Source organism: Leucoraja erinacea, chromosome 13 (genome assembly GCF_028641065.1).
Source record: "Leucoraja erinacea ecotype New England chromosome 13, Leri_hhj_1, whole genome shotgun sequence".
Classification (NCBI taxonomy): domain Eukaryota; kingdom Metazoa; phylum Chordata; class Chondrichthyes; order Rajiformes; family Rajidae; genus Leucoraja; species Leucoraja erinaceus.
The window spans coordinates 39162352-39189398 of record NC_073389.1 but is presented as its reverse complement, the minus strand read 5'-3'; the positions used below and the strand labels follow the sequence as shown (position 1 = coordinate 39189398).

At 40.1% G+C, this 27047-nt stretch overlaps 1 protein-coding gene across 1 annotated transcript in view; it reads right to left on the bottom strand.

The window, feature by feature from the left end:
• Positions 1-27047, bottom strand: part of senp7 (SUMO specific peptidase 7) — an 81626-nt gene that overhangs the window by 40654 nt on the left and 13925 nt on the right. Inside the window, 8 exon segments of the mRNA XM_055644979.1 lie at positions 1844-2054; positions 2056-2208; positions 2497-2687; positions 6036-6151; positions 9868-10083; positions 12944-13059; positions 16541-16657; positions 23698-23765. Coding sequence (XP_055500954.1) covers positions 1844-2054; positions 2056-2208; positions 2497-2687; positions 6036-6151; positions 9868-10083; positions 12944-13059; positions 16541-16657; positions 23698-23757 — 1180 coding nt within the window. The 5' untranslated portion in view covers positions 23758-23765.

Genomic DNA, 27047 nt, shown 5'->3' with positions numbered 1-27047 from the left:
TAAAATACAGCTCAACCTACAAAAATACAGACAGAGAAAGACTAAAATATTAAAAATGTTAGACATGACTATAATATATTGACAAGCTTAATGACTCCTACACTCTATAATAAAGATAAGTCCCCAAACACCTGTTTGACAGATCAGAAACACTCTTCAGGAGTCAGGTGTGGATTTGTCAATGACCACTGTGCAGAAGACTTCATGAAGAGAAATACAGAGGCTACACTGCAAGATGCAAACCACTGGTTCGCCGCAAAAACAGGACGGCCGGGTTAGTTTGCCAAGAAGTACTTAAAAGAGCAACCACAGTTCTGGAAATAGGTCTTGTGGACAGATGAGATGAAGATTAACTTATATCAGAGTGATGGCAAGAACAAAGTATGGAGGAGAGAAGGAACTGCCCAAGATCCAAAGCATACCACCTCATCTCCGTGGGGGTGTTATGGCCTGGGCATGGGCTAAACGTACTGGCTCACTTATCTCCATTGATGATACAACTGCTGATGGTAGTAGCATAATAAATTCTGAAGTGGATAGACACATCTTATCTGCTCAAGTTCAAATAAATGCCTCAAAACTCATTGGTCGGCAGTTCATTCTACAGCTAGACAATGATCACAAACACTGCTAAAGCAACAAAGGAGTTTTTCAAAGCTAAAAAATGGTCAAATCTTGAGTGACCAAGTCAATCAGCCAATCTGAACCTAATTGAGCATGCCTTTTATATGCTGAAGAGAAAAATGACGGGGACTAGTCCCCAAAACAAGCATAAGCTAAAAATGGCTGCAATACAGGTCTGGCAGAGCATCACCAGAGAAGACACCCAGCAACTGGTGATGTTCATGAATCGCAGACTTCAAGCAGTCATCGCATGCAATGGATATGCAACCATATACTAAACATGACTACTTTCATTTACATGACATTGCTGTGTCACAATCATTATGGTGTCCTGGAATGGCGGAGGGCTATGTATAAACACTGTTGTAATTTTTACATGGTGAAACCAAAATGTTTAAAAATACCCTTTATTTAAATCTGACAATGTGCACTTTAACCACATGTGATTTTTTTTCTATTACAAATCTCAAATTGTGGAGTACAGAGGCAAATAAATAAATGATGGGTCTTGTCCCAAACATTATGGAGGGCACTGTAAGTATTTAAATAAAACTAGATACACCTTTCAGCAACGTGACTACAATACAAATGCAAATTCCACACAACAAAATGAGTGATGGTTTTAAATATCTCCAAGAGTCTCCAACATTCAGATACATTTAAAACCTATTAAAATGAAACATGTGATCCAAGTACTTTTTTTTAAAACTAACAATATGACACAAGACTGGGATAATTAAAGAGCTTACCTTCCCTTTTGCATTTTTCTTTATAGCCCTACATTTCCCATTGAAATCCAAAGGGCTGTGGATCCTGAGCCAGGTCTAACTGGAGTGGGATCCAAACTCAGGTTCACCATTTGGGGAACCTCAGCAAGTTTGAGATCCACCTCTGGACTCTATCAATAGATACAGCATTAACTATTACAAACGCAGAAGTCCAGGACTTGCTGGGATTTAAACATGTAAATCATGGCAGCTCTGTTCAGAACCACAGCCATTTACAAGCCAAATCCAGCCAATTGCAGTGCATATTGTTTGCTGCACAAGAAGTACCTTTCAAAATCTCAGTAGGCCAAAGACTTGACAAATTTTAAACATTTCCATAAAGTCTTGTTTTACCATCTTTGTCAGTCTTGCATCAATCAATCAGTGAGGACTCAACAAGGTTACCTTTGTTATACCTTCTGAAACATCACCCACCACAATATAATACTCACTTGGTTCGCTTGCAACAACCACTGGTTTTAAGGGCTTCATCTGAGGCTTCAATAAAGGCAAATTCAGACATAATGTTTCAGATTTCTGTCCATTTGGTACTGGAGGACACTGGGATACTTTCCAATTAATATCACCATCAGGGGATGAAGGGTTATTATTAACAGATTCTTGGTTCCTGTGATTGGGGCTTTGTTGCTTTGTATTCAATGGGGGAAAAAGTCTCTTGCTGCAGACCAGATTCAGTTTGGGTGATCTCCATAAGTGGATCCTTGTCTTCTGTATTATTGCTAAAGCAATGACAATTTTGAGTCTGCTCTTCGCATCTTAGACATTTAAGCATCTTCTTCAGCGAATCCTCACCATCCTTCCAGAAAAATAAAGATATTTTTAGCTTAAACGAGAAATATCCATTAACATTTTGCCTATCTAAACTGTGCATCCATCATACACTAAACATTTAATTAATCTATGAAACCATGAGAAAAGTTTATCCAACAATACCCAGTGCTGCCAGTTTACTAAAACTAATACTCCAAATGGAGTTAAATTTCCTTAATTCCAAGTTAATTAAACAAGTTATTCAATGAGAACTGCATGGTTCCATATCATTTTTTAAAAGTCTTGTAAATGACTGCTGAAATGTGTGACCAACCTGAGAACATGCAACCTCTCCTCTGAGAGGATGATCCTGAAGATCAGTGCATAATCTTTTTTTCTTGGGGCTTGGAAGAGGTGAATCCGTCACAGGGTCTTTCTGAACATTTACTTTGCACTGGCTTTCATTTATTTTTATATCTTCATACAGCTGGTCTCCTTTTTCTGTAAGCTTTATCCTGCATATGCCTGGGGCAAGAAACAAAAAATCATTTTATTTCATGTGCCATTTTCACATAACTTCACTGTGCTAAATTTCAGCCGTATAATTCAAATTCTGAAATCAGTAAACTGCATTAGTCCTATAGATATCATCATGGTTTTCTCAACTTTAAAATTACAAATAAAATTAAAAATCTGGTCAATATCACATTGCTGCTTGTGGGATCTTGTGACAAATATGTTGCTAAGCTTCCTATTTTACACTTCAAAAATCCATCAACAGCTGCACCGCTTCTGGGCATCCTGGGATGGTGAAATGCAATATGTATAAACAAGTGTATAAACTGTTCTCAGCATCTTACCAACTCTGTTCATTGGATCTCCATTATTTCCTAACATATGTTTGCCAAAAGAATGACTGTAAAGAAGAAAGCATTAGAAGGGTTGCTGGATTGGTAGTGGAAAGGACAACACATGGGAGTTAGTGGACAAAATGTTTTAGTTGAGGTATTTTTCCACAAACATTGCAGAGCAGGGTCAGCTTTCGAGATACAGCGTGGAAACAGGTCCTTCGGTCCACCAAGCCCGCGCAGGCCGATGCATACCGACTCCTTACAGACAGCACCGTACTCGAACCTGGGTCTCTGGTGCTGTAAAGCAGCAACTCTACTGCAGCGCCACTGTGACACCACAAAGGCAAGTTCCCTCCCAGTCCTTTCAGTTGCTTTGGATCTGGAGTAGGGTCTGAACAGCAAGGTCAATTCCTTATCAGAACACCTCTCGGAGGATTGATAAGGAATTAGACATCTCTGCAAATGATGATAAAAAGTATTGCTGGTGAAAACATTGACACTGACAGCAACCAACTTTCTGGAAGTTGAGTAACGTTATATAAAACATAGTGCCAGATGGCATCAAAGTATTGCAAGTTATTCCATCTTCACTACTGGGATTTGTGTTTGGAATTAATTTAGAAAATGACAGTGTATTGTCATCTTTCTCATGGTTTTAAGCATTTAAAAGTAGCAGATTGTACCAGACTATACCATGCTCTTGAGAACGTGGTGAAGGTTTGCCAAAAATCAATCATCAAGATTGCTCTCTTAAAATAAGTCACAAAGGCAGTTAGATCTTCCATTAGTATTGTAGCATAATCCTGGGATAATAGGTAGTTAAAAGCTATTTACAAGTCGGGGCACCCTAATATTACAGATAATGTTGGATCTGAAGCTTACCTGTACTGTGTTGAGAAATAAAATTCCAAATCTGTTGGTGCCAAAAAGAGGTTTTGTGCATTATGTATGAAGTCATGTGAAAATAGCTTAAATGTACTATTTTCCCAAACGTACACAGGAGTGTGAATGATTGTGCTTTATCATAATGTCAATTTTAATTATTATTTTTTATTATTTTTTGTCTGTTTTTATGTAGTTTTTTGTTATTTTTTGTTGGGGTGTGTGTGGGGGGGGGGGGGGGGGGGGGTGGTGGACTTTTTAAAATCTCTCCTGCACGGGAGACCCGACCTTTTTTCCCGTCGGGTTTCCATTATCATTGGGGCTGCAACGAGGAGCGGCCTCCAACAGGAAGAGACCGGGGACTCTGGTGCCGACGACTCACCGTCGCCGTCGCGGAGCTGGCCGAGTCCGGAGCGGGTGGAGCGGTGGAGGAGCGCTGCTGCTGCTGCAGCCCGACCGGAGAGTCGGAGGCTTCAACGGCAGGTCTGTGGACGGTGGCACCGGGAGCCCGCGGGTCCCTGGAGGGAGACCACGTTTCAGGGCTCTCGCAACGGCGACTTCTCCCGCCCGAGTTGCGGGGTCGAAGAGCTCCTGGAGCGGGGCCTGACATCACCGCCCCGCGCGGCTTGGCATGGCCGCGGGACTCTGCGAGCGCACACACCGGCGGCTCTAACACCAAGACCCGGTGTGTGACCTCACACCCCGGCGTGGCTTTAATGGCCGCGGGACAATCGCCATCGCCAGCCGGGGGCTTTGACTTTGACTCTGACATGGGGGGGGAGAGTGCAGTGGAGAGATATGTTTATTTGGCCTTCCATCACAACGATGTGATGGATGTTTATGTTAATTATGTTGTGTCTTGGGTCTATTTGTTTGTAATGTATGGCTGCAGAAACGGCATTTCGTTTGGACCTCAAGGGGTCCAAATGACAATTAAATGTATCTTGTATCTTAAAAATAATAGTCTGAAGGTGGTCTCGAACCGAAAGATCACCTATTCCTTTTCTCCAGAGATACCGCCTGACCCCCTGAGTTACTCCAGCATTTTGTGTCCATCTTCGGTGTAAACCAGCATCTGCAGTTCCTTCCTACATATTCTGCAGGGTAATTATTTTGCAAAAATAATTTTCATGTTAAAAGATTTCTTCTTGCACATTCACCTCAGTAAAAATTGCGAATGTGCCCGAGATTTAACTGGAACCATAACAGGATGTGCATGACAGGATAAGCTCAATTGGGAACATCACATAATAAGCTGTTTCAGCACATGTCATAAAAAACAGCAATCGTCCAAAGTCCATTCTTGCTCTTTATCATTTATGTTAACCTGGCTATTGTAACTTATTTCAATTAAATTTATGAGAGCATACAGGGAAGAGGCAAAATTGATCACTATTATAGGTCTGCAAACTACTTGGTTGCAATAATAAGGCAATCAGCATGCCCTGTAGCATCTGTGGAGGGAAATTGACAGAAGGTATTTTGGGTCAGGAATCTTCAGATTTTTGCATCTGCAGTCTGATGTGTTTCTGAAATGGGCCAATGGTTGGATTAGGGCACAGAGTCACTTAGAATAGCCTTCTGACACCAGAGCTAAATTAACAAAATTAACAATTGATTGGGAAAGAAAATTGGCTGAGGCATATACAACCATGCAATTATTGAGCTCAGGGAGCAGAAAAACAAGGGAAAAGTGGTCGGACAGGTCAATCAAACTCATGCCTTTCAATCACAATTGGAATAACAGACATTTCCTTGCAGATGATGAGGTGGCACAGATTGCAACTGTGTTCATTAGTTATAGGAGCAGAAGGCTCATTCAGCCCATCGAGTCTACACTGCCATTCAATCATGGTTGATCTGTAAATAAAGATGTTCAACTCCAGTGACAAATATTTGCAATACCTTCGTTCTAACCAATCATCATTTCAGAAACTAGTAAATTATGTGATCAAAATTGTCAGATAACTGGCAAATCAAAAAGTTGAATTTGAGGTTGAGACAAATTAATGTTTGATGTTCAGACTTTTCTCATGGTGGATGAAATAGATTATATCTGTGGTGGTTGTAAATGTTTCTAATGGAATTTAATATGAATATAATAGCACATTAACATAATAGACAATACAATTCCACGCACCTTTGATTTCTTTCTCTGAAATTCTCAGTGATGAACTATCATCTTCCTTTGGTCTGACTGAATTTTCATTCTGCATCCGGATGCGACATTCTAATTTCCTCTCGGTTTGCCCCCCACTGAAAATGATCAAACTCCATGCAATAAGTAAATTTGAGCAAAATCCTGAGTGCTACGTAATGGAAACCCTCCAATAAAAGTGATGACCTTTTTTCCCCTAAGTATCATCTAACTGCAGAACTTAGGTTCCGGTACTTTGGTTTAGAGATACAGTATGGAAACAGGCCCTACGACCCACTGAGTCCACACCGACCATCGACTACCCATTCACACTACTTCTATATTATTCCACTTTCTCGTCCACTCCATATACACTACAGGCAATTTAGAGGTCAATTTACCTGCAAGCCCCACATCTTTGGGATGAGAGGGGATCCCAGAGGAAATCCATGGGGTCACAGGGAGAAGGTGCAATCTCCATAGACAGTGCTGGAGGTCGGAATTGAACCTGGGTCTCTGGCATTGTGAGGCTGCAGCATTACCAACTGTGCCACTGTACGCCCCGTGTAATTACACTATCTTGAATATATATATTTTTAAATCATGTAACAATGAAAAAATATCAAAATAACAATTTGTTTCTACTTTAGATAAATAATGTGAGATATTAGCTGGCTTATGAAATGTGCTTGATATACAGTGTGAACCATATTGTATCATGTCTTTATAATATTTGTTAAATTTGCATAAAGGTTTACATAGTTACACAGCAGATTAAAATAACAAAAAGGGTTTGGCTGGGGATGAAAATAATAATCAAGGGAAAAAGAATTGCATTAATTATAAGAACAATAAACCTCTGCTGACTATGCACCTGGCATATAGACTGTGGGAAATAAAATGAAAATACTTTAAACGTTTACATTTAATATAGTAAAAAAAACTTGGTTGCAAACTTGGAAGGTCTATGGTTAAACTGACAGTAACGTTTAACAGTCTTTTTTACATACTAATGGGAAGAGGCCTGTGAAATAAGCACGTCACTTAAAGTAGGACCCAAAAAAATTCTTGAACACCTGCCCTCCTTATTTGGCAACTTGGCCACAGCATGAAAGACGTGCAAGTTTCAACTTGGGTGTTTCAGCTTGTCATAACAAATATGTTTTTTTGATTTACTGCATCCCTACTGGGATTGACATCTGATTTTTTTAAATTATTATTGACCACACTGTTAAGAATGTTGCTGTATCTCCCATTTAATGAATTTGCATATGATGCACGATTCTTTAAGAACCCGACTACTTTGTGACTGGGGAAAACTGTACAAGTGATCCCCATGTAAAGGAGGATTGGATAATCGTCCATATCAGAATTTTCTTTCATGCATAGCCGCATCATCTGCAAGTGCGTCAAGAAACGGCAGTAGGAAAAGACATTTCTGGCAATGAATTCCATCAGAGTGAATTCTATTTAGTATATAAAATTTTTGGCTGGTGCTCTGAAAATATTGTGAGGGCGAATTTCCATTATCCGACTTACCGTAATATGGGGTCATCTGTATAATATTTTAGCAAGGCAAGGGTGCCCAAAAGGAGCATTATCAGCAAAAAAATACAAGGCTGAATTAAATATATTCTCCAAAACAAAAGAAACTGATCTGACTAGACAACTACTTTGATAGGAAATCTTTAGGAAAATCTGAATATTAATAAGAAAATTGTTCTTCAATTAAAAAGATACAGCAGCTAAAATGACTACATATTGATCAGCATCTTTATATTAGCTCTCATAGAGAAAGCGAAAAAGATTAATGGGGAAATTAGGTCATAATTTTCATATAGAGTAGATTTTAGAAGGGGAAAGGAGTTAGTGATTGTGAGATTCTAGACTCAAAAAAAATGTTTTTTTTTGGAAAACAGGTAGGAAGGGATCACAGAAATTAGTAACATGTGCGGCACTCGGGATTCCTTCCCATCTGGATTTGGCCTCATTACAGGGATCCGAGCCTCTGCACCTGATAATCGGAAGGGTAACAAGACATAATAAGGCTTCAGTCAGAAACAGTCCTTGGAAGGCATAGCACTGTGGTTAACCCTGGTAAGCATACTAAGACACTTCCACAAGTGGCAAAGTTCTTAGGTGACCTGTTTTATGTATAACCAAATTGACCAAGGTATGAATGTAATAACTGCAAATATGTAAATATGTTTGGATGAATTATGTACGGATCTTTCAATGGAATTTGTTTCTATAATTTGTTTCTATACCCTATTTTTCATTTCCATCCATGTAACATGGAACAGTTGACAACCCTGGAGCCAATTTGATATTATTACTGATAGAGACAGAAGAGATTGCAGATGCTGGAATCTTGAGGAAAAAGCAAAGTGCTGCAGAAATTCAGCGGGCCAGGTAATACCAGTGGAGGGAAATGGGCAATTGCATTTTTGAGTCAAGACCTCTCGAGAGGATGCTACATGTGGCTGCTGCAGAGCAGGTCAATGATATAACTCCAAGGACACATTTGGAGCCATTAATCAGAGCAGCAAACTATTAGGATCATCTGTCTGCAGACAGTTTACACAAGGTGCTACTGAGAACATCCCCAGAGGAAGTGAAGTACGTGCAGCACTGCGGGATTTTCAAATAGATGTGCCCACCTCTCAGGGACCTGTTACCTTGGACCTTGTGCGATTTTAAGACAAAAATATTCTTGGTGGTAAAGAGTAGAACCAAAGTCTTTAACTTTACAGACTTTACTGGCATTATCTTGCACTAAACGTTATTCCTTTCATCATGTATTTGTACACTGTGAATGGCTTAATTGTAATCATGCCTTGTCTTTCCACTGACTGGTTAGCACGCATCAAAAGCTTTTCACTGCACCTCGGTGCACGTGACAATAAACTAAACTAAACCAAACTGGTCAATCCTATGATGTCTCTTTTGGTAGAGGAATTTGTTTTCACCAGGAATGCTGGTGTAAACAGCATAACATTTTGAGCAGCATTTCCCAGTTTCAAAGGAGTCAAGACAGAGTGCAGCCTCCCCATCTAGTGGCCACAGTCTGTGTCTACAGCATCAATGCATTCATCTGGATTATAACATTGATTTCCCCCCTCACCCACACTCCCAATGTTAAATGATATGGAAAACAACCAAAAATAAATGGAAAATGATTGTTTCATATATATATTTATTCTATTATATAATAGTTTTCATCGGTGGGTTGGTGAGTTAGCAGCTCCAAAATCACGGGTATTAACATCTCAGATACCTGTCCTGGGCCCAGCACATACATGAAAAAGACAGGCCAGCGGCTCTACTTCCCTTGATGTTTAAAGAAATTTGACATATCACTGAGTACTTTAGTAAACTTCTACGGATACACTGTAGAAAGTATCATTGATTACAATGAAAATGTGTCCTGCCATTTATCCAGCTTGGTACGGCTATTCCAACACACAGAAAGGTAATGGGCTGCAGAATGGTGGACTCAGCCTGGTCCATTATGGGCAGTCCTCCCTAATGCTGAATGTATCGACAAAAGTTACTGAACTCATCTACATAAGTCATTGCCCCACGAAAATGGCATCTATCAGCAAGGATCCCCACCATCCGGGCCATGTCCTCTTCTCATTGCTTTCATTATAGGAGCTTGAGGTCACACCACCAGGTTCAGGAACAGCTACTTTCCTACAATCATCATGTTCCTGAGGCAACTTGCACAACCCCAGTGCATAAATAAGTTTTTGATGACTTCAGGAAGAAACCAAACAGATGCCACAGCATTTGTGCACTCTGCAGCTGGTAGATGCAAACCTCGTGAACCCACCTGCTGAATAAAATGTTGGATTGACTATCATGGTGAGATGTTTTGATTTCCTCATGACAGGTATCTGTTTGCTCACTGGTTGCTGATGTGTGATACTTTGCATGTGCAGTGTCAGTATTTTCGGCATTGCTACAGTCTCCTTTTTTTAGATGCATCAAATGTTGTCGTCCTGAATCTGTCGTCAGCACATCTCTGAGTATAATTCTGGGTTCCCTGCTGTAAGCAAAGTGTAACAAACACATTTCTTTCAGAAAATGTATTAGTGAAAGCACTGCCAAAGTAAAATGAAGATAGGTGGGGAAATCAAAAGTTTGAATACACTAAAAGGTTAGGACTTTTCATCGAGATGCAATTATTAGATTTTGTACAGTTCGGTTCAATTCGCTTCTTTCTGATTGGGCTTAATGCTTTCTGCGGTTATGGACTATCTATCCATTTTATTTTAGCTTGCATACAGAATGAGTATCACAAGGAAGGCCAGCATTTGTGGTCAGCTCTAATTGCACTATAAAAGGTGTAACTGATGCGTTTTTTGGTCAGTTGCATTACATGTGGAGAATTGGCCACTGGAACTGCAGTGGTGGAGAAGGTGACCATTTAAGGTGGAGGTTAGGATGTCAGATGTTTGTCCTGGATGATGCACATTTTTTAGACAACTGTTGTTGTGACATTCATCAAGGCCAGAAGAGAATACTCAATGCAGTTTTCCTTTATTTACTCCTTGTAGATGGTGAAAAGACATTGCTGAATCCAGCGAAGCAGAGCATCTGATATCAGATCTGTTTTTTGAGCCACAATAGTCTGGTCAGATTAAATTTCTGGTTAATAATGATTCAAAGATGTTAACTTTGGATTACATGGCCAGTACGACCATTGAACATTTTGGGAAGATGATCGGATTTACGTGGTACAGATGGTGAATAGTCGACACTTGTGTGGCATAAATGTCTCTTTCCACAAATCCAGTCCATGCCCGAATCCAGTCCATGGAGATATGCAAATATGCAGTATAGGGTTCCAAATAGTAATCATAAACCCCCAGGAACAATCTTATAATGAACGGTAAGTTAATGATGAAGTTTCATGGACCTAGGCATTGATGCCTTATGTTCAAGATGATTGACCTCCAAGAACCATAAGCATCTTCATTTATTTTGTGGGTTCCAGCCAGTGATGCCCTCCCCCATTCTACTCGCTACAACTTCTGATTCCCTATACCCTTCAATTTTTACTAAAACCTCACGATGCCAGAATCAAATGCAGGCTTTATTCAAATCATATTATTTTCAAACGTTTTATAAATACGAGACTTTGTCATCCTTCTCGTAGAAGGGCTTTAACAAGAAACAGAATAACGAGGGTTTACTGTATGGAAGGGCTATAAGAGCATAAATAAAGGATAAAAACGACATTAAGCTAAATAACCTTAAGCAAACATACCATATATAAAGATGTAAAATAAAACAAATTACCATAACATTATACAGTTGGTAAACTGTAATTAAAAGATTAACTAAGTGGTCAAGAGTCATTACTTGCCAATACAAACATAAAATAGAGCCATAGAGTGATACAGCATGGAAACAGGCCCTTCGACCCACCTTGCCCACACCGGCCAACATGTTCCAGCTACACTAGTCCCACCTGCCTGCTTTTGGTATGTATCCGTCCAAACCTGTCCTATCCATGTACCCGTCTAACTTTCTTCAATGTTGGGATAGTCCCAGCCACAACTACATTCTCTGGCAGCTTGATCCATACACCTACCACCCTTTGTGTGAAAAGGTTACCACTCAGATTCCTATTAAATCTTTTCTCTTTCACCTTAAACTGATGTCATCTGATCCTTGATTCCCCTACTCTGGCAAGAGACTGTGCATCTAACCAATCTATTCCTCTCACGATTTTATACACTTCTACAAGATCACCCCTCATCCTCTTGTGTTCCAAGGAATAGAGTCCCAGCCTGCTCAAACTCTCCCTGTAGCACAGACTCTCTAGTCCTGGCAACATCCTCGTAAATCTTCTCAGTACCCTTTCCAGCTTGACAACATCTTTCCTATAACATGGTGCCCAGAACTGAACATAATACACTAAATGCTGTCTCATCAACGGCTTATATAGCTGCAACATAACATCTCAACTTCTATACTCAATACTCTGACTGATGGAGGCCAATGTGCCAAAAGCCTATTTGACCACATTATCTACCAGCGACTTGACCTTCAAGGAAACATGCACCTGCACTCCTAGATCGCTCTGCTCTACAACACTCCCTAGAGCCCTACCATTCACTGTGTACGTCCTGCCCATGTTAGACTTTCCAAAATGCAACGCCTCACATTTCTCTATAATAAATTCCATCAAACATTCCTCAGCCCACCTGGCCAATCAACCTCACAACCATCTTCACTATCTGCAAAACCACCCACATTTGTATCATCAGCAAACTTGCTAATTTTGCCACGCATGTTCAGCTATCTCTCCTTGGATCCCATGCAATCTAAACTTGCAGAGCAGCCTAACATGCGGAACCTTGTCTAAACTTACTCAGGTCCACGTATACAACATCTACAGCTCTGCCCTAATCGACCTTTTTGGTCACGTCTTCAAAAAACTCAGATTTGTGAGACATGACCTCCCACGTACAAAACCATGCTGACTATCCCTAATCAGCCCATGTCCATCCAAATGCCTGTCTATCCTATCCCTCAGAATACTCTCTAGTAACTTTCCGACAACAGATGTCATGCTCAATGGCCTATAGTTCCCAGCTTTTTCCATGCAGCCCTTCTTGAATAGAGGCACAACATTTGCCACTCAAGGTGGTCAATGAAAGGTCAATAGAGACTTTCCCCCTGGAGTGAGCATATGGCATATTGGATGACATTATAATTTAACATATATTTTGTATTAAATAGCTTAACCAGATAACTTAGATAAGATAAACAGCACATTTCTGATTAAAATTGTCTATTGTTATTTGAACCATGCCACTTCAAACATTATTTACAAATGATTTCAAAAATCGCCCCCACAAGCAGACTTACAAAATGACAGTTAGTTATATTCTTACTTCAGTTGTCCAGCTGCAGGGACGTTACGACTTGATGGGCAATTCCTCCTTTGACTATAAACAGTCAAATGACGATTTCTTGTTTTATTGAAAACATAATTCAAGGGCCAATGTTTCTGGAAACAGATGGAAGATTTAAGATTTGAACACTTTTTGCTGTGGAAACATATTCAACTGAAATGTCACTGGAATAATCTCCATTATAACTGATGCCTTTCCAATGGTTCCAACAATACTTCGCAAATGGTGATGGCTGGTCGGCCGAAAGTATAAAGCAGACCCTCAGTGTTATATCATCATTCAATTCTCTCCCGTAGAAACATAGAAAATAAATGCAGAATTAGGTCATTCGGCCCTTCAGGCCATCACCGCCATTCAATCTAAATGGCGTCAAGTTGGGAAAAGGGGAAGTACAACGGGATCTGGGGGTCCTTGTACATCAGTCTATGAAAGTAAGCATGCAGGTACAGCAGGCAGTGAAGAGGAATCGAATATAGGGGCAAAGAGGTCCTTCTGCAGTTGGACAGAGCCCGAGCGAGACTGCACCTGGAGTATTGTGTGCAGTTTTGGTCCCCTAATTTGAGGAAGGACATTCTTGCTATTGAGGGAGTGCAGCGTAGGTTTACAAGGTTAATTCCTGGGATGGCGGGACTGTCGTATGCTGAGAGAATGGAGCAGCTGGGCTTGTACAGTTTAGAAGGAAGAGGGGATCTCATTGAAACATATAAGATCGTTAAGGGCTTGTACACACTAGAGGCAGGAAACATGTTCCCAATGTTGGGGGAGTCCAGAACCAGGGGCCACAGTTTAAGAATAAGGAGTAAGCCATTTAGAATGGAGACGAGGAAACACTTTTTCTCACAGAGAGTGGTGAGTGTGGAATTCTCTGACTCAGAGGGCAGTGGAGGCAGGTTCTCTGGATGCTTTCAAGAGAGAGCTAGATAGGGCTCTCAGGGGGATAGCGGAGTCAGGGGATATGGGGAGAAGGCAGGAACGGGGTACTGAAATGGGATGATCAGCCATGATCACATTGAATGGCAGTGTTGGCTCGAAGGGCCAAATGGCCTACTCCTGCACCTAGTGTCTATTGTTTATTGTCAATATGATCATGGCTGATCTATTCCAATGAGATCAGAATAGAGTTAGCAGTGAATTTGGTGCTTTGCTGCAAGAGTATTTTCAAACAAAATTAACATAGTAAAACAAAATCTGGAGAAAATTCAGTCAAGTGCATTTCTAATCTATTGAGAGAAATTGAGATGGATTTTCTACGACACCAATCAAGAGTCTTAAGTAAAAGCCATTCCCAAGATAATGATTATAAATATTTTACATCTGCACAAAAGTAACAAATAAATTTAAAAAAACGAGATTAGTACCAATATCTTTATTGTAAACTTAAATGTTAACATTTGTGCATGAAGTTTTACAATATAACTTCCAGTAGAGGTCTCCACTTCTATATACTTGTATATACCTGCCTGATGTATTCTCTGGTAGAGTAGGGGAGGAGTTCTATACTTTTAAATTAAACAGTTCAACTTGACATAGATTTAAAAATGTAGATTGCTTGAAGCACAAATATAAAAATATTTTTCGAACACAACAAAATATACCATACCCAAGTTGTTCGAAAGGGCATTCTTTAAGCTCATTGAGTAACAACTAACAAACACATGGAGAGAGAACACAAATTCTCATTTCCAACTCTTCACAATGCTGAGCACTTCCAACATTGTCTGATTTGAGATTTCCAACATCCAGCTTTCTGTTTTAGTACTGAACTTCTCGTGAAATGGAACACAATTTTTGACATTTTCCTCTCACGAAAAAGTAGTTACTAGTAGTTTTAATTCCTTTATCACGGTACAACTTTTTTTCCAAAGAGATAACTAAATGCATTAATGAAGGCTATGTACATGATGCAGTCACCATGAAAAGCCTTCAACAAGGTCCTTTATCGGAGATTGATCCAAAAGGATCGAGCACATGGAATTCAGGGCAAGGAAACAAATTGAAAACACAAATGGCTTGGCAATAGAGAGAGGGTGATGGTGGAGGGTTGCTTTTGTTATTGGAAGCCTAAGACCAGCGTTGTGCCACGGGGTTCTTTTCTGGGACCCTCACAGACCCTTGTTAAATACATACATTAAAATTCAGGCATGTTGTAGGAAGCATGATTTATAAGTGATGTGGAAATTGGTGGTGCAGCTGAAGATAAGGAGTCTTCGACACAGGATAATATTGTTCAGTTGGTAAGATGGCAGCATTAATGGCTGCTGAAATTGCATCTTAATAAGGGTTTAGAGGGCAATGGGACAAATGAAGTCAAACAGGACTAATCCTGTATGCAAACATGTATAGGAAGGAACTGCAGATGCTCTTTAAACTGTAGATAAGACTCAAAAAGCTGGGGTAGCTCAGCGGGACAGGCTGAAGAAGGGTCTTGACCCAAAAAGTCATCCATTCCTTCTCTCCATAGATGCTGCCTGTCCAGCTGAGTTACTCCAGCTTTTTGTGTCTATCCTGTGTGCAAACATGTTTGACATGGACAAACTGAAGTCAATGTAGACTATTTCCACACTCTACAGTTCTATGACTCAGAAACCTTTTTTCCCCTTAATGTGGCCGAGTTGTGGAAGAGCCACTAGTAAGGAAAGGCAACAAGAAGTCTTTTAAATTTATTTTGAAGCTTAAATTTCCAGTTGAGGACATGATAGGTACTGGGTAGTAAACAACAGATTAGGCATTGTAATTACTGTCAATCAAAAACTCAGATTGCTGCAAAAATTTAATAGTGCCATGAATGTCCTTTAAAGAGAAATCCTGTGCTCCATAGCAACTAGCAATTCCAGAGCCAAGGTAATATGCTTAAATGTTTCCCAACACTGCTTGAATCATCAAGGTGGCGCCGTCAGCGAGGGCAGCCTCGCCGACGGTCTGTCTGTCTTTTTTGTTATTTTTAGTGTGATTTAAAAAGTTTGTGTTACTGTTCTCTGGTTTGTTTTTAAAGTGGGGGGTGGGGGAGGGGGGTTCGGGGGAAACTTTTTCAATCTCTTACCTTGCCGGAGAATCGATTGTTTTCCGGATCTTACCTCCGGTCGCTCTGCGGCCTAACATCGTGGAGCTGGAGGCCTTGCTCGAGACTGACTTTGAGCCCCACCGCGGGGCCGTGGACTTACCATTGGAGCCTGCAATCCCTTGCCTGGGATCGACACTCCAACCGTGGCCTGCAGACTTCGACATTGAGGAACTTGCAGTCTCGGGTAGAGGCCGATGTCGGGATGATCCAAAGTCGCAAGAGGTTCGACTAGCCCCGACCCGGGATCCGATTGGCGGAATGGGGGAGCTGAGAAATTAAATGTATTTTGTGTGTCTTGGTGCTTTTTATTGGTATGCCTGTATGGCAAATAAAATTTCTCGTATGTTGCAGTATGATTATGATTGTGAAATTAATACTGATATTGATAGCAATCTCCAGTATCTATGAGCAAACAACAAACTAAGTCACTTGATTAACCTCTTTTAGGACGTATGGCAAGAGTTATAAGGAAGGCAAAGAACTTTAACTGGTTAACAAATTTCTCTTTAACTCACATTTGATGCTTTTAAATTTTCAATTCGTGTTTCACTGAGTCTGGATAGAGGAGAATGTGTCTCTACCTTGTCCACTTCAGAGATCTTTTTCTTTGGAATTTTAAATTTTCCCCCAGACTAGAAGTGAGAAAAAAAAATACAATAAAACACAAAAGATAAAAGTTCACAAAATAAACACTATTTAAAAAATTCTGTAAATTAATTCATGTACTATGTGAATGTTGAATTTGAAGTAGACACACATTTTGAAATATTTTTAATGTCTAAAGAAGGCTTTCGACAAGGTCCCACATAAGAGATTAGTATGCAAACTTAAAGCACACGGTATTGGGGGTTCAGTATTGATGTGGATAGAGAACTGGCTGGCAGACAGGAAGCAAAAAGTAGGAGTAAACCGTCCTTTTCAGAATGGCAGGCAGTGACTAGTGGGGTACCGCAAGGCTCAGTGCTGGGACCCCAGCTATTTACAATATATATCAATGATCTGGATGAGGGAATTGAATGCAACATCTCCAAGTTTGCAGATGACATGAAGCTGGGGGGCAGTGTTAGCTCTGAGGAGGATGCTAGGAGGCTGCAAGGTGTCTTGGATAGGGCGGCAAAAATAGTGGGCAAATGCATGGCAGATGCAGTATAATGTGGATAAATGTGAGGTTATCCACTTTGGTGATAAAAACAGGAAAGTAGACTATTATCTGAATGGTGAAATTAGGAAAAGGGGAGATGCAACAAGACCTGGGTGTCATGGTACACCAGTCGTTGAGACTAGGCATGCAGGTACAACATGCTGAAATTTTTTCCGTTACCAAACTGAGGCCACGAGTGTGCGGGAACTTCCCTCGAGCATGAAGGAGAGTTCCAGTGACCTCATAGGAACTCCTAGGACCACGTGTCGACCATGCTGCGAGTTTACGTCGAGAGCAAACTCATTTAAACTCGCAGATTAGGTCGCCGCAGTGGGACAGCCCCTTAAAATGGATTTGATTTTACGTGCACAGTAGAGGCTGAAGAGCTCCTGGCTGAGATACAAAATTAAGAGGAGTAGAGGAAAGGATGGGAAACGTTTCATCTTTGCAGAAATGCCTGAAACTATAGGGTCTTGGTTTAGGATAACATATTAAATGTTCAGAAGGGACCCAAGTTTCTAGACAAGCGCTTAAATTGCCAAGACTTAAAAGTGTGATGGAATACTCTCCACTGGTCTGATTAACCACAGCTCCAATAACTCCCAAGTAAATTCAGACTGCAGGAGAATGCAGAGCGATGTGACAAAACTAACCTTGAGTGGCACGACAGTTGTGGGACTGACCGTGTGCGCGATTCTGGGGCCTTTGTGTGGGGGGCAGGATTGCAATGGTCCTTTGTACTGCCTATCGAAGGCGCACTTTCTGGGGCTGCTAAAGAGAAATCGATCCGACCGGTTCGGGGGGGGGGGGGGGGGTGGTGGTGTGTGTGCGTGCGCACGTGTCATTTTGCCTTTGAAAGGTATCTCCTCGAAAACCAGACGCAAAAACATGGAGATTTTTACAATCTCGGTAGGGATTTAACTTATGATTTCATAAATCCACTCCTCCCTAAATTCAGTCGATTATTTCCCCAGATTTTGAATAAAATTGTTCACAGAACATCAAATATTATTAAAATCAAACTGCTGCACGAGTCACAGTGCCATCTCACACGACCGCTGCCCAGCTGCTGATGTTACAATAACAGAGACATTTTTACATCTTCTGGTAGAAAATTTCCTCAATCCAAAATTTCTGGGAGAAAACTGCCTCATGGCCCTGCCCCCCTAGCCGGCCTGGTGGCTTCGCCCACTGACCTCACAATGCCTTTGCACCTGGCCCAACTGCCTCATGATCCCGTCCAGCCCTGAACCCCAGCCTGCCTGGTGGCCCCGCCCGCTGACCTCACAATGCTTTTGCACCTGGCCCAACTGTTTCCTGGCCTCTCAGCCTGCCAGGTTGGTGATTCCATTGTTTTTCATTGAATTGAATTGAATTATTTCCCACCTAACATCACTAATTAAACATCACTGGGGTGGGTCCTCCCCTGAATTCCATAGAGCTGCCGACAGCTTTCGTGTATGAGACACGGACGCTTCATTTCCAGAACATTCTGAACGCGTGACACACAGTTGCATTTCACTCTATCCATCTCTCTCTCTCTCTCCCCATCTCTCTCTCTCTCTCCCCCCATCTCTCTCTCTCTCTCCCTCTATTTCTTTCTCTCTCTATCTCTCTTTCTTTCTTTCTCTCTCTCGTTCCATCTCTCCGTCTCTCTCTCTCATTCCATCTCTCTCTCTCCCCATCTCTCTCTCTCACCCTCTCTACTACCTCTCTCTCTCTCTCTCTCTCCCCCCTCTCTCTCTCTCTCTCTCCCCTCTCTCTCTCTCTCTCTCTCTCTCTCTCTCCTCCATATCTCTCCCCCCCCCCGCCCTACATCAGTCTGAAGAAGGGTTTCCGCCCGAAAGGTCATCTATTTCCTTCGCTCCATAAATGCTGCTGCACCCGCTGAGTTTCTCCAGCACTTTTGCCTACCTTCGAACGCCCTCAACGCCTACAACGTGACGGATCGCAAGAACAGGACGAAACAAAGTGCAAGTCGTCTATTTTACATATAATCTTGCTTCTTGGGATGGCTTTAATCTAATTTGACGTTACGAAAATGTGCCGGCAGTGTTTTTCCTGCCGATATGGGGTTCAAATTCACCGCAAATGCAACGTTCCAATCGATCGCGTTCCAGAAGTAAGATGATTAAAATGCCCATTTTTTTTGGAGATGCCGTCTAAATTGTCTATATTTTGTGTTATTCTCTCTCCATAATCATTATTTTTAAACTAAATATTCACAACAGTTTGAATCACATGTATTGTGCAAAAAACAACAATTTGATTATATTTTGGGTGGATGTTTCTAGATTAATTTATGGGAATTAAACATTAAAATTCCTTCCATCTGGGATATAAATTAATGACAGTGAGATTTAAAAATCATGTTATATTGTGAATTCTTGTGTGAATGGGATTAGTTTGTTATTTGGATACTTAGGCTATTAAAAAAAATTATCCTTTTCTTAAGAAATGGAATCTACAGGACATTGGTAATGGGAAAGTAGTGTGCAGAAAGGCATGTCATGTGTGGTTTGAAGACCAAAAACTTGTAGTTTACAATGCCAAAATTGAAAAGTTGAGAAAAAACAAGGTGTACAGAGTTGCTTATTGGTTACAATCTGAGGAGTATGATGATGCTACTGATTATGATAAGCCAATGTACCAGCTAGCATCTGATCTTCTCCATAAAGGTCTATTGCTAGAAATTGTAATTTATTTACCTATCTGTTACAGACTTACAGCATATTATACAATAATATTAAAGTTCTGATCTTGAGAATATAACATTTTTGAATTTTCAAGGCAGTCTGGGTGTTTATTACTATTTCCATCACAACGATCAATTTTGTATTTAGCTACAATTAGGTAATTCATTAATTATATGCTTTCATTTCAGGTCATCCAAGTAAGATGTTTTATATTTGTTTCAGAATGCTTCAATCTATAATAAGTGAAAATTTAATTCAGTTCTCTTAATTTTTAAGAAAGTTATGGGCTTTTAACTGTCCTCAATCACAACTTTTGTGTTAATTTAATGGAAAAGCAATAGAGAACAAGATGCTAATTTCCGAGTATGAAAATGGCCATAACTTTTTTAATACTGAAGATATGAAAGTGAATTAGGTGTCAAATTAAACTTCTTTTTATGCTTTATCTGATGAGATAAATTGCAGACTTGATTTATAAAATCTCAAAATTTTGTAACATTACTACAATGCAGCCCACTTGAATGACACCTCACGAACTACTTGAAATATTAATTCCTTCCATCACCAGCTCAGTGGCTTTGATGTGTGGCATCCAGAAAATACACTGCAGTTACTCAGCAGGGCAACTCTGACCACACAGGATCCAAAATCAATGCTGTGAATTCGCAAGGCTTTTCTTCCTATGTGCATCACTGTGCTACCCCTCTAGTGATTCTGTGCAGCCAGTGGGAAAGAGCATTATGGAATATTCAAGATTGAGTGAAATGTACTGATTTGTATTTGCTGCTTATAGGAAGTCTAACGGTCTTTTGCTATCTAATGCTACTTCCAATATTTCTGAAGTGGACTGGTTGCTCCTTTGTTGTGTCCAAAAGTAATGTCTTGGTTGAAGGATGGGCAGCCTTGTTTGATTTTTATTATTTGTCATAGTGTTTTGATAAAAAGCCATATCAGAGGGCAATTAGGATGCAGATACATTGATTTGGGTCTGGTGTCGCATCATAACCTAATCAGGCATCAACCACAGCTTTCCTGTAAACAATTTGAGACCACAATATGGGATTTATGCCAACTTAATAACTTAAAAGTTACTGTTACTGATATTTGGTATTTTTATTCCATATTATTTACTTAACAGATCCCAGCTGTCATTAAAAGATTTCTCAAAGGATTATCAAACTCTCTAGCCAAGTACAATAACATTATGATATTGCTGTCCTAATCAAGGTATTTTTTGCCAAGAAAAATCTATGAATTGAATCTTTTGCAAATAGGCAAATGGTGACATTTGAAAGATTTTACATTTTAATTGCAAACACATTGGCCATATTCTCTATGGCAAGAACTTCCATAGAAAACATTGTGCCATAAAATAAAAATTGAAAAATGCTTTTGAAAGGATGGAAAATATTTCAGAAGAAAAAAAGAGAAAAATTGTATATTTTTCTTCACCTCAAAGCAGCAATTATTATAGGTACCTGCATGCATCGCGCTTGGACAGTTTTAAAAGGATTTATGGCATCAGCACCTCAAGGAAGAAAAGACAAGCACCACAACTAATAATTGTCTCTGGAGTCTATCACACACAGAAATAGAGTTCAACCCACAATAGACAAATTAGCAATTTGAATAGCATGCTCTTTAAATAAAAATTACCAAATTCTTACAGGCCTTGACAGGCTGAAGAATTCCCTTGGCTGAAGAATTTAGAATCAGAAGTCAGTCCCTAAATGCTTGAAAAGCCTTACACGAATTAAGCGAGATTTTTTTCCATGAGAACATAGCGAACTTTAGATTTCTCCACTACTAAGGGCTTTTGAGACTTAATTATCGAGTTCAGTCATCATTACTATTTAAAGCTTGAAAAACTTAGGTTCTCTCTCAAAGGCTCTACCAAGACATTCCTAGTTACATGGAACCCTTTCTTCGAACTTGTTAACTCTCTCAACTTGTCCCCGGACTCGGAAGAGGACTGAGTGCTCTCCACCACTGTTCTGCTCTACTGCAGCTGCTCTCCCCTTAACCCCCCCCCCACTTATTTATTTAATTACATACTTATTTACTGTTATTAGTGACCCCCTTTTTTTTTTCTTTTTTTTTTTTTCTTTTTTTCTTTTTTTTTTTAAAGTACTTTTTGTTTTGTTTATCTTACCATATTTGTGTGGATGTGTGTGTATGTGAGTGTTGTTTGTCCCCGTTTGGTTCCGACCTGATTCGGGTGGGTTGAAGGTGGGTAAGAGTAAGGGCTTTGAGGGTCGCTTACATACTGTTGCACAATTATACCTTGACTGAAAAAAAAAAACCCCCAGTAAATCATAGATTTCTGGATATTAAAGGAAGCAAGTGACACAGCAATAAGTATACGATCTGCCTCAATCTTGATGTAGAACAGGCTAGAAGGTATTGGTAGCCTACTCCTGATATTTATTGTAGCTTTATGGGTGTGGTTCAATGAAAATATTCCATGTTTATCTATTAGTGCCTTGAGACATTGAACACAGCATTAATTCAAAAAAATCTTTGTTCCGTAAAAATAAGTGTATGAAGTGATGAAGACCAGTTTTCTTGTGGAAACAACTCTTATGAAGAACTTTACAGGATATCATCAGCAAACATGCTGTACAATGCAATACATACGTTACAGAAATGTTCCATTCTCTTATCTCGTGTGGTAACCAAGATGTCACTCCAACTAATTCATATTGAATCCAATAAAATAAAACGATTTCCCCTTCCCGCCATTCATATATCCGACATCCTTTATCCTTAAGATACTTTTCATTCTTTGTACCCAGTCTCATTCTTTAATGCAGCTGGCTGCCCAATACATAAAGAAACAACAGGTAGATTTGATCTCCACCAGCTTTTCCTATTACTTCTCAATAAACACTGGTATGTACTCGGCACTTGCCCATTCAATGTGGTTGCAAGCAGAGCAGAACTCTTTCGTTCTCATAATGCAGCTGATAGCCAATATACTGTGAAAGGCATTAAAACAATTTAATACACAATGAGAATGCATGTTCAACAAAATTCCTAACACTTATTTTTTTTAAGAGCAACGCTCGTCAGAAATTGCAATGAATCCTAAGTTATTATATGGAAAAAAATGATACAATTTTCTTTAACATGTGGAAATATATTTATCACAAAAGTAGACATTTAATCAGTATGATCAGTCTACCAGGAATAACCTAATCTTAATTGACTTCAAACTGCCATGCAGAACCATGGTTTCAATGAATGACAAATTAAAGAAGTCCCCCTTAAATCTGTGTGCCCCCTCTCCAAAAAGCTGGTTTGAATTACATCAGAGTGTACAAAAGTAAAACAGCGAGTTGTAAATGTGTGGGTGAAGCTAATTTCTAAATATAATATTTTTGGAACTACTGTAAAATACGGTAGATTTTTAATTTACACTGGCTGCATCCTGCTCTTATAATTCCTTAATCTTGTATGTTGGGCTGATTGCACTAATTGATTAAAAAAAACCATCTATTGCTGCTTCTGAACACATCATCAGTGATGTAAAAACTACCCAAGCATAATCTAGCAGAAACTCCAGATCAACGTGTTCCAATCGGGTATTGCCAAAAACAAAAAAATGTTGTGGAAAAAATTAAATCCTGTTCATAACAATTATCAGCTATAATTTAATTCTTGTCACCGTCAAAAATATTTTGTTATGCCTTGAAATTATGGTTGACCACCGCCATATAAAGGAAATAAATTGTGTAAACATTCATTACCTTCATTAGTAAAATGTAAAAGTCAGTACAATCATAATAAAAACAAATAACAGTTCAAATTGCAGAATAAGAATAAATAAAACTACCTTCAATGGCCCTGGATGATCCAGATCAGTGGATTGAGTTGAGACCCTTCTCCTGTCCATTCAGATCACTGTGTGCACAAACAGAAAAACGTGTGAATGTTAAACAACAGCCTGCAAGCTCAGCTGTCAGTGTTTATTGAAGTAAAGATCACAATGGGAATTAAGTCTCAAGTTATTGTTACAATGAAACCTTAAATATCACAAAATGAATTCCCACAGGAAAACTAACGTAGACAAAAAGGGGAATTATTGTTTGACACTGAATATTTAGTAATATTTAGTAAATTAGTAATGCTGCTCACATTCAGTTTAATCTATTAAAAAAAATTGAGGGGCTACTCCAGGTTTCTAACCATTTTTATAAACCAGAAAAGAAACAATTTGAAAGTGTTAGTGCTAGAAAATGTCCTTGGTAACAAGAGTTTAGAGTGCTTAATAGTGGTTATTTAGCATTGTATCATATCAGTGAGCATTAAAAAATGAAATCATCACATTAGCTTAATCAAGTTCATTGACAGCATTACCAAGTATGCTGACAATGGGGACAAGATACACTATTAAGGTTCATAATACCAAAGAAAAACGGCTGCAAAGAGAGAGATGTCTTCTAGAAATGTAATTAATTGTCTTATGATAATCAAGAACTGAAATTTTTTTTTTTTTTTAAAAAGTCAAGAAAGACTAGAGATATATTAAACGGGGAGAAAATATGAGCAAACTACTTTTTTGGGACAGTCAATCCATCTTCTGGATCTCAATTTCCTGGGTTTTTGTCAAATCGCCCCTTTGGTGTCACTTCTGCTCTTTGCAAGCAATCATGCAATTGAATTTCAGGACCTTGGCCAGTCCTTAACCAACAGACCAAAATGCATTGGTTGCAATAATTAATAGTTCTTGTATCTGATATTCCATGGCACAATTGACTGTGTTTTAAGATTTAAAGTATTTCTGCAAAAGTGCATGTCTGAAAAAATGTCATATAACATATATTAAGTAGGCAGCATTCTACTCCAGTGTTCATTTGAATGCGTCAGAACTTTCTACTGACTTTAAGCTTTACCTCCAACCCACGTTGACATGGCTACTTCTGGGTAAATACTTCTAGCTAGGTTCACTAGCGAGACATTTGGCCTGAAGACTAATCATTCAGGTGCACTATTTTCAGGCACAAAGTACTGTCAAGTCTTCAGTCTAAATTATTGTCATTTGCACAAGTACTGTTGATAAAGTTCGTTACTTAAAACAGACAACACAAATAACCATATAACCATATAACAATTACAGCACGGAAACAGGCCATCTCGGCCCTTCCAGTCCATGCCGAACACTTACTCTCACCTAGTCCCATTTACCTGCACTCAGACCATAACCTTCCATTCCTTTCCCGTCCATATACCTATCCAATTTATTTTTAAATGATAAAATCGAACCTGCCTCCACCACTTCCACTGGAAGCTCATTCCACACAGCTACCACTTTATCTCATAAGCTCCAGAGCCACCATCAAAAAAAATCAATAACCCCACTCTCACCATCGACGGCACCACTGTCTCCCCATCTCCCCAGGCCCGCAACCTTGGTGTGATCTTTGATTCCACCCTCTCCCTTGAGCCTCACATCCGCCATGTCATTAAAACCTCCTTCTTTCATCTCCGCAACATCGCCAAACTCAAGACACTCTCTCACACCGCCCGCTGCTGAAAGACTCATCCATGCCTTCATCTCCTCCCGACTGGACTATTGCAACTCACTTCTCCTTGGCATCAGCTCCACCTACATCAACCGACTCCAACTGGTCCAGAACGCAGCCGCCCAACTCATCACCCATACCAAATCCTGGCATCACATCACTCCAGTCCTCAAACAACTTCACTGGCTTCCCATCTCCCACCGTTCCTGATCCTCACCTACAAAGCCCCTCCACCATCTGACCCCCCCCCCCCCCCCCCCCCCCCCCCCCATATCTCACTGACCTCCTCTCCCGCTACCAACCCTCACGGTCCCTCAGATCCACATCAGCTGGTCTCCTCTCCATCCACAAGTCCAACCTCCGCAGTTTTGGGGACAGAGCCTTCTCCAAGGCAGCTCCCAGGCTCTGGAACTCGCTCCCCCAACTGATCCGCAATTCCGTGTCCCTCACCATCTTCCAGTCCCGCCTCAAGACCCATCTCTTCACCTCTGCCTATCCTTAGCCCCACGTGCCGTCCCTTTTCATCTGTGCATTAATTGCCTCATACTGTGTTTTGTATTGAATTCTGTATTTACTTCGTGTACTAGTCATGTCTCTACTATTTATTTAATTCCCCTTACATGTTTTTCCTCTACCTGCTAAATTTTTGTAAGGTGTCCTTGAGACTCTTGAAAGGCGCCCATAAATAAAATTTATTTATTATTATTATTATTATTATCTTTAACCATTACCATTACGATTGATTAAACCAAGCTTTAATTGATCGTCAGACAGGAGTGGAGGGGACTAGTGCAAAGAGCATACAACCATACTCATTGCTCCCCGTGCTTCCACTCAAAGATACAGCATTTTACAGTTTCCTATATACGTTTCAAGTCGCATATTAGCCTAAGTCATTTTTCCCAAGAAGCAACTGCCGTTGTCCTTGCAGGTTTCAGTTACACCCACATGTGTTATCAGCATACAAGCAGTCTTTTTCCACTCTCAACAATAAAGGAGCTATATAAGCATACAAGTAGGTTTGCAGAAAATGCTCAAGTGTCCCATCATGCAGTTAATAGACATTCTTTCACTGTAAGGTATAACTACAATGAAAAGTGTGTTTGCAGCAGTACCTCTAGCACATATTCTCAAACAGCACACAATACATAAGCAGAGCTGCCAGGTTTTGTCAGAGCATTCAGTATTCTACTTCCTGAAAATCAGTATTTTGCTGAGGAAGTCAGTATTTTTATGCTGTGCCATTTTGCTGAAAAAAAATGTTTTTTTATGTGCTGTAGACCCATGTAAGAGTACAAAAAGCCTAACTTTGCTACCAATTGACATGTTTTCTACGCACCTTACTGGACAGTGCATTCATTGCCATATCTTTGTATACTGCTGTTTGAACGGCTGCTTCCTGCTTTTAGCACCAGATGATGTTCTAGAAGCCTCTCCCTCTCTCTCTCCTTCCTCACCCCTTCACTCCTTCCCTCTTCTCCTCCCTTCCTCTCTCTCTCCCTCCCTCCCATCCTCCCTCTCTTCCTTCCTTTTTTCTCCCTCCCTCTCTTATTCCCTACCTCCCTCTCTCCGTCCCTCCTTCTCCCTCTCTCCCTCTAGCCCACCCACCGTTCTGTAAAATCAAGGCCAATCCCAATGTAACTGCAATCCCACTGGTAAC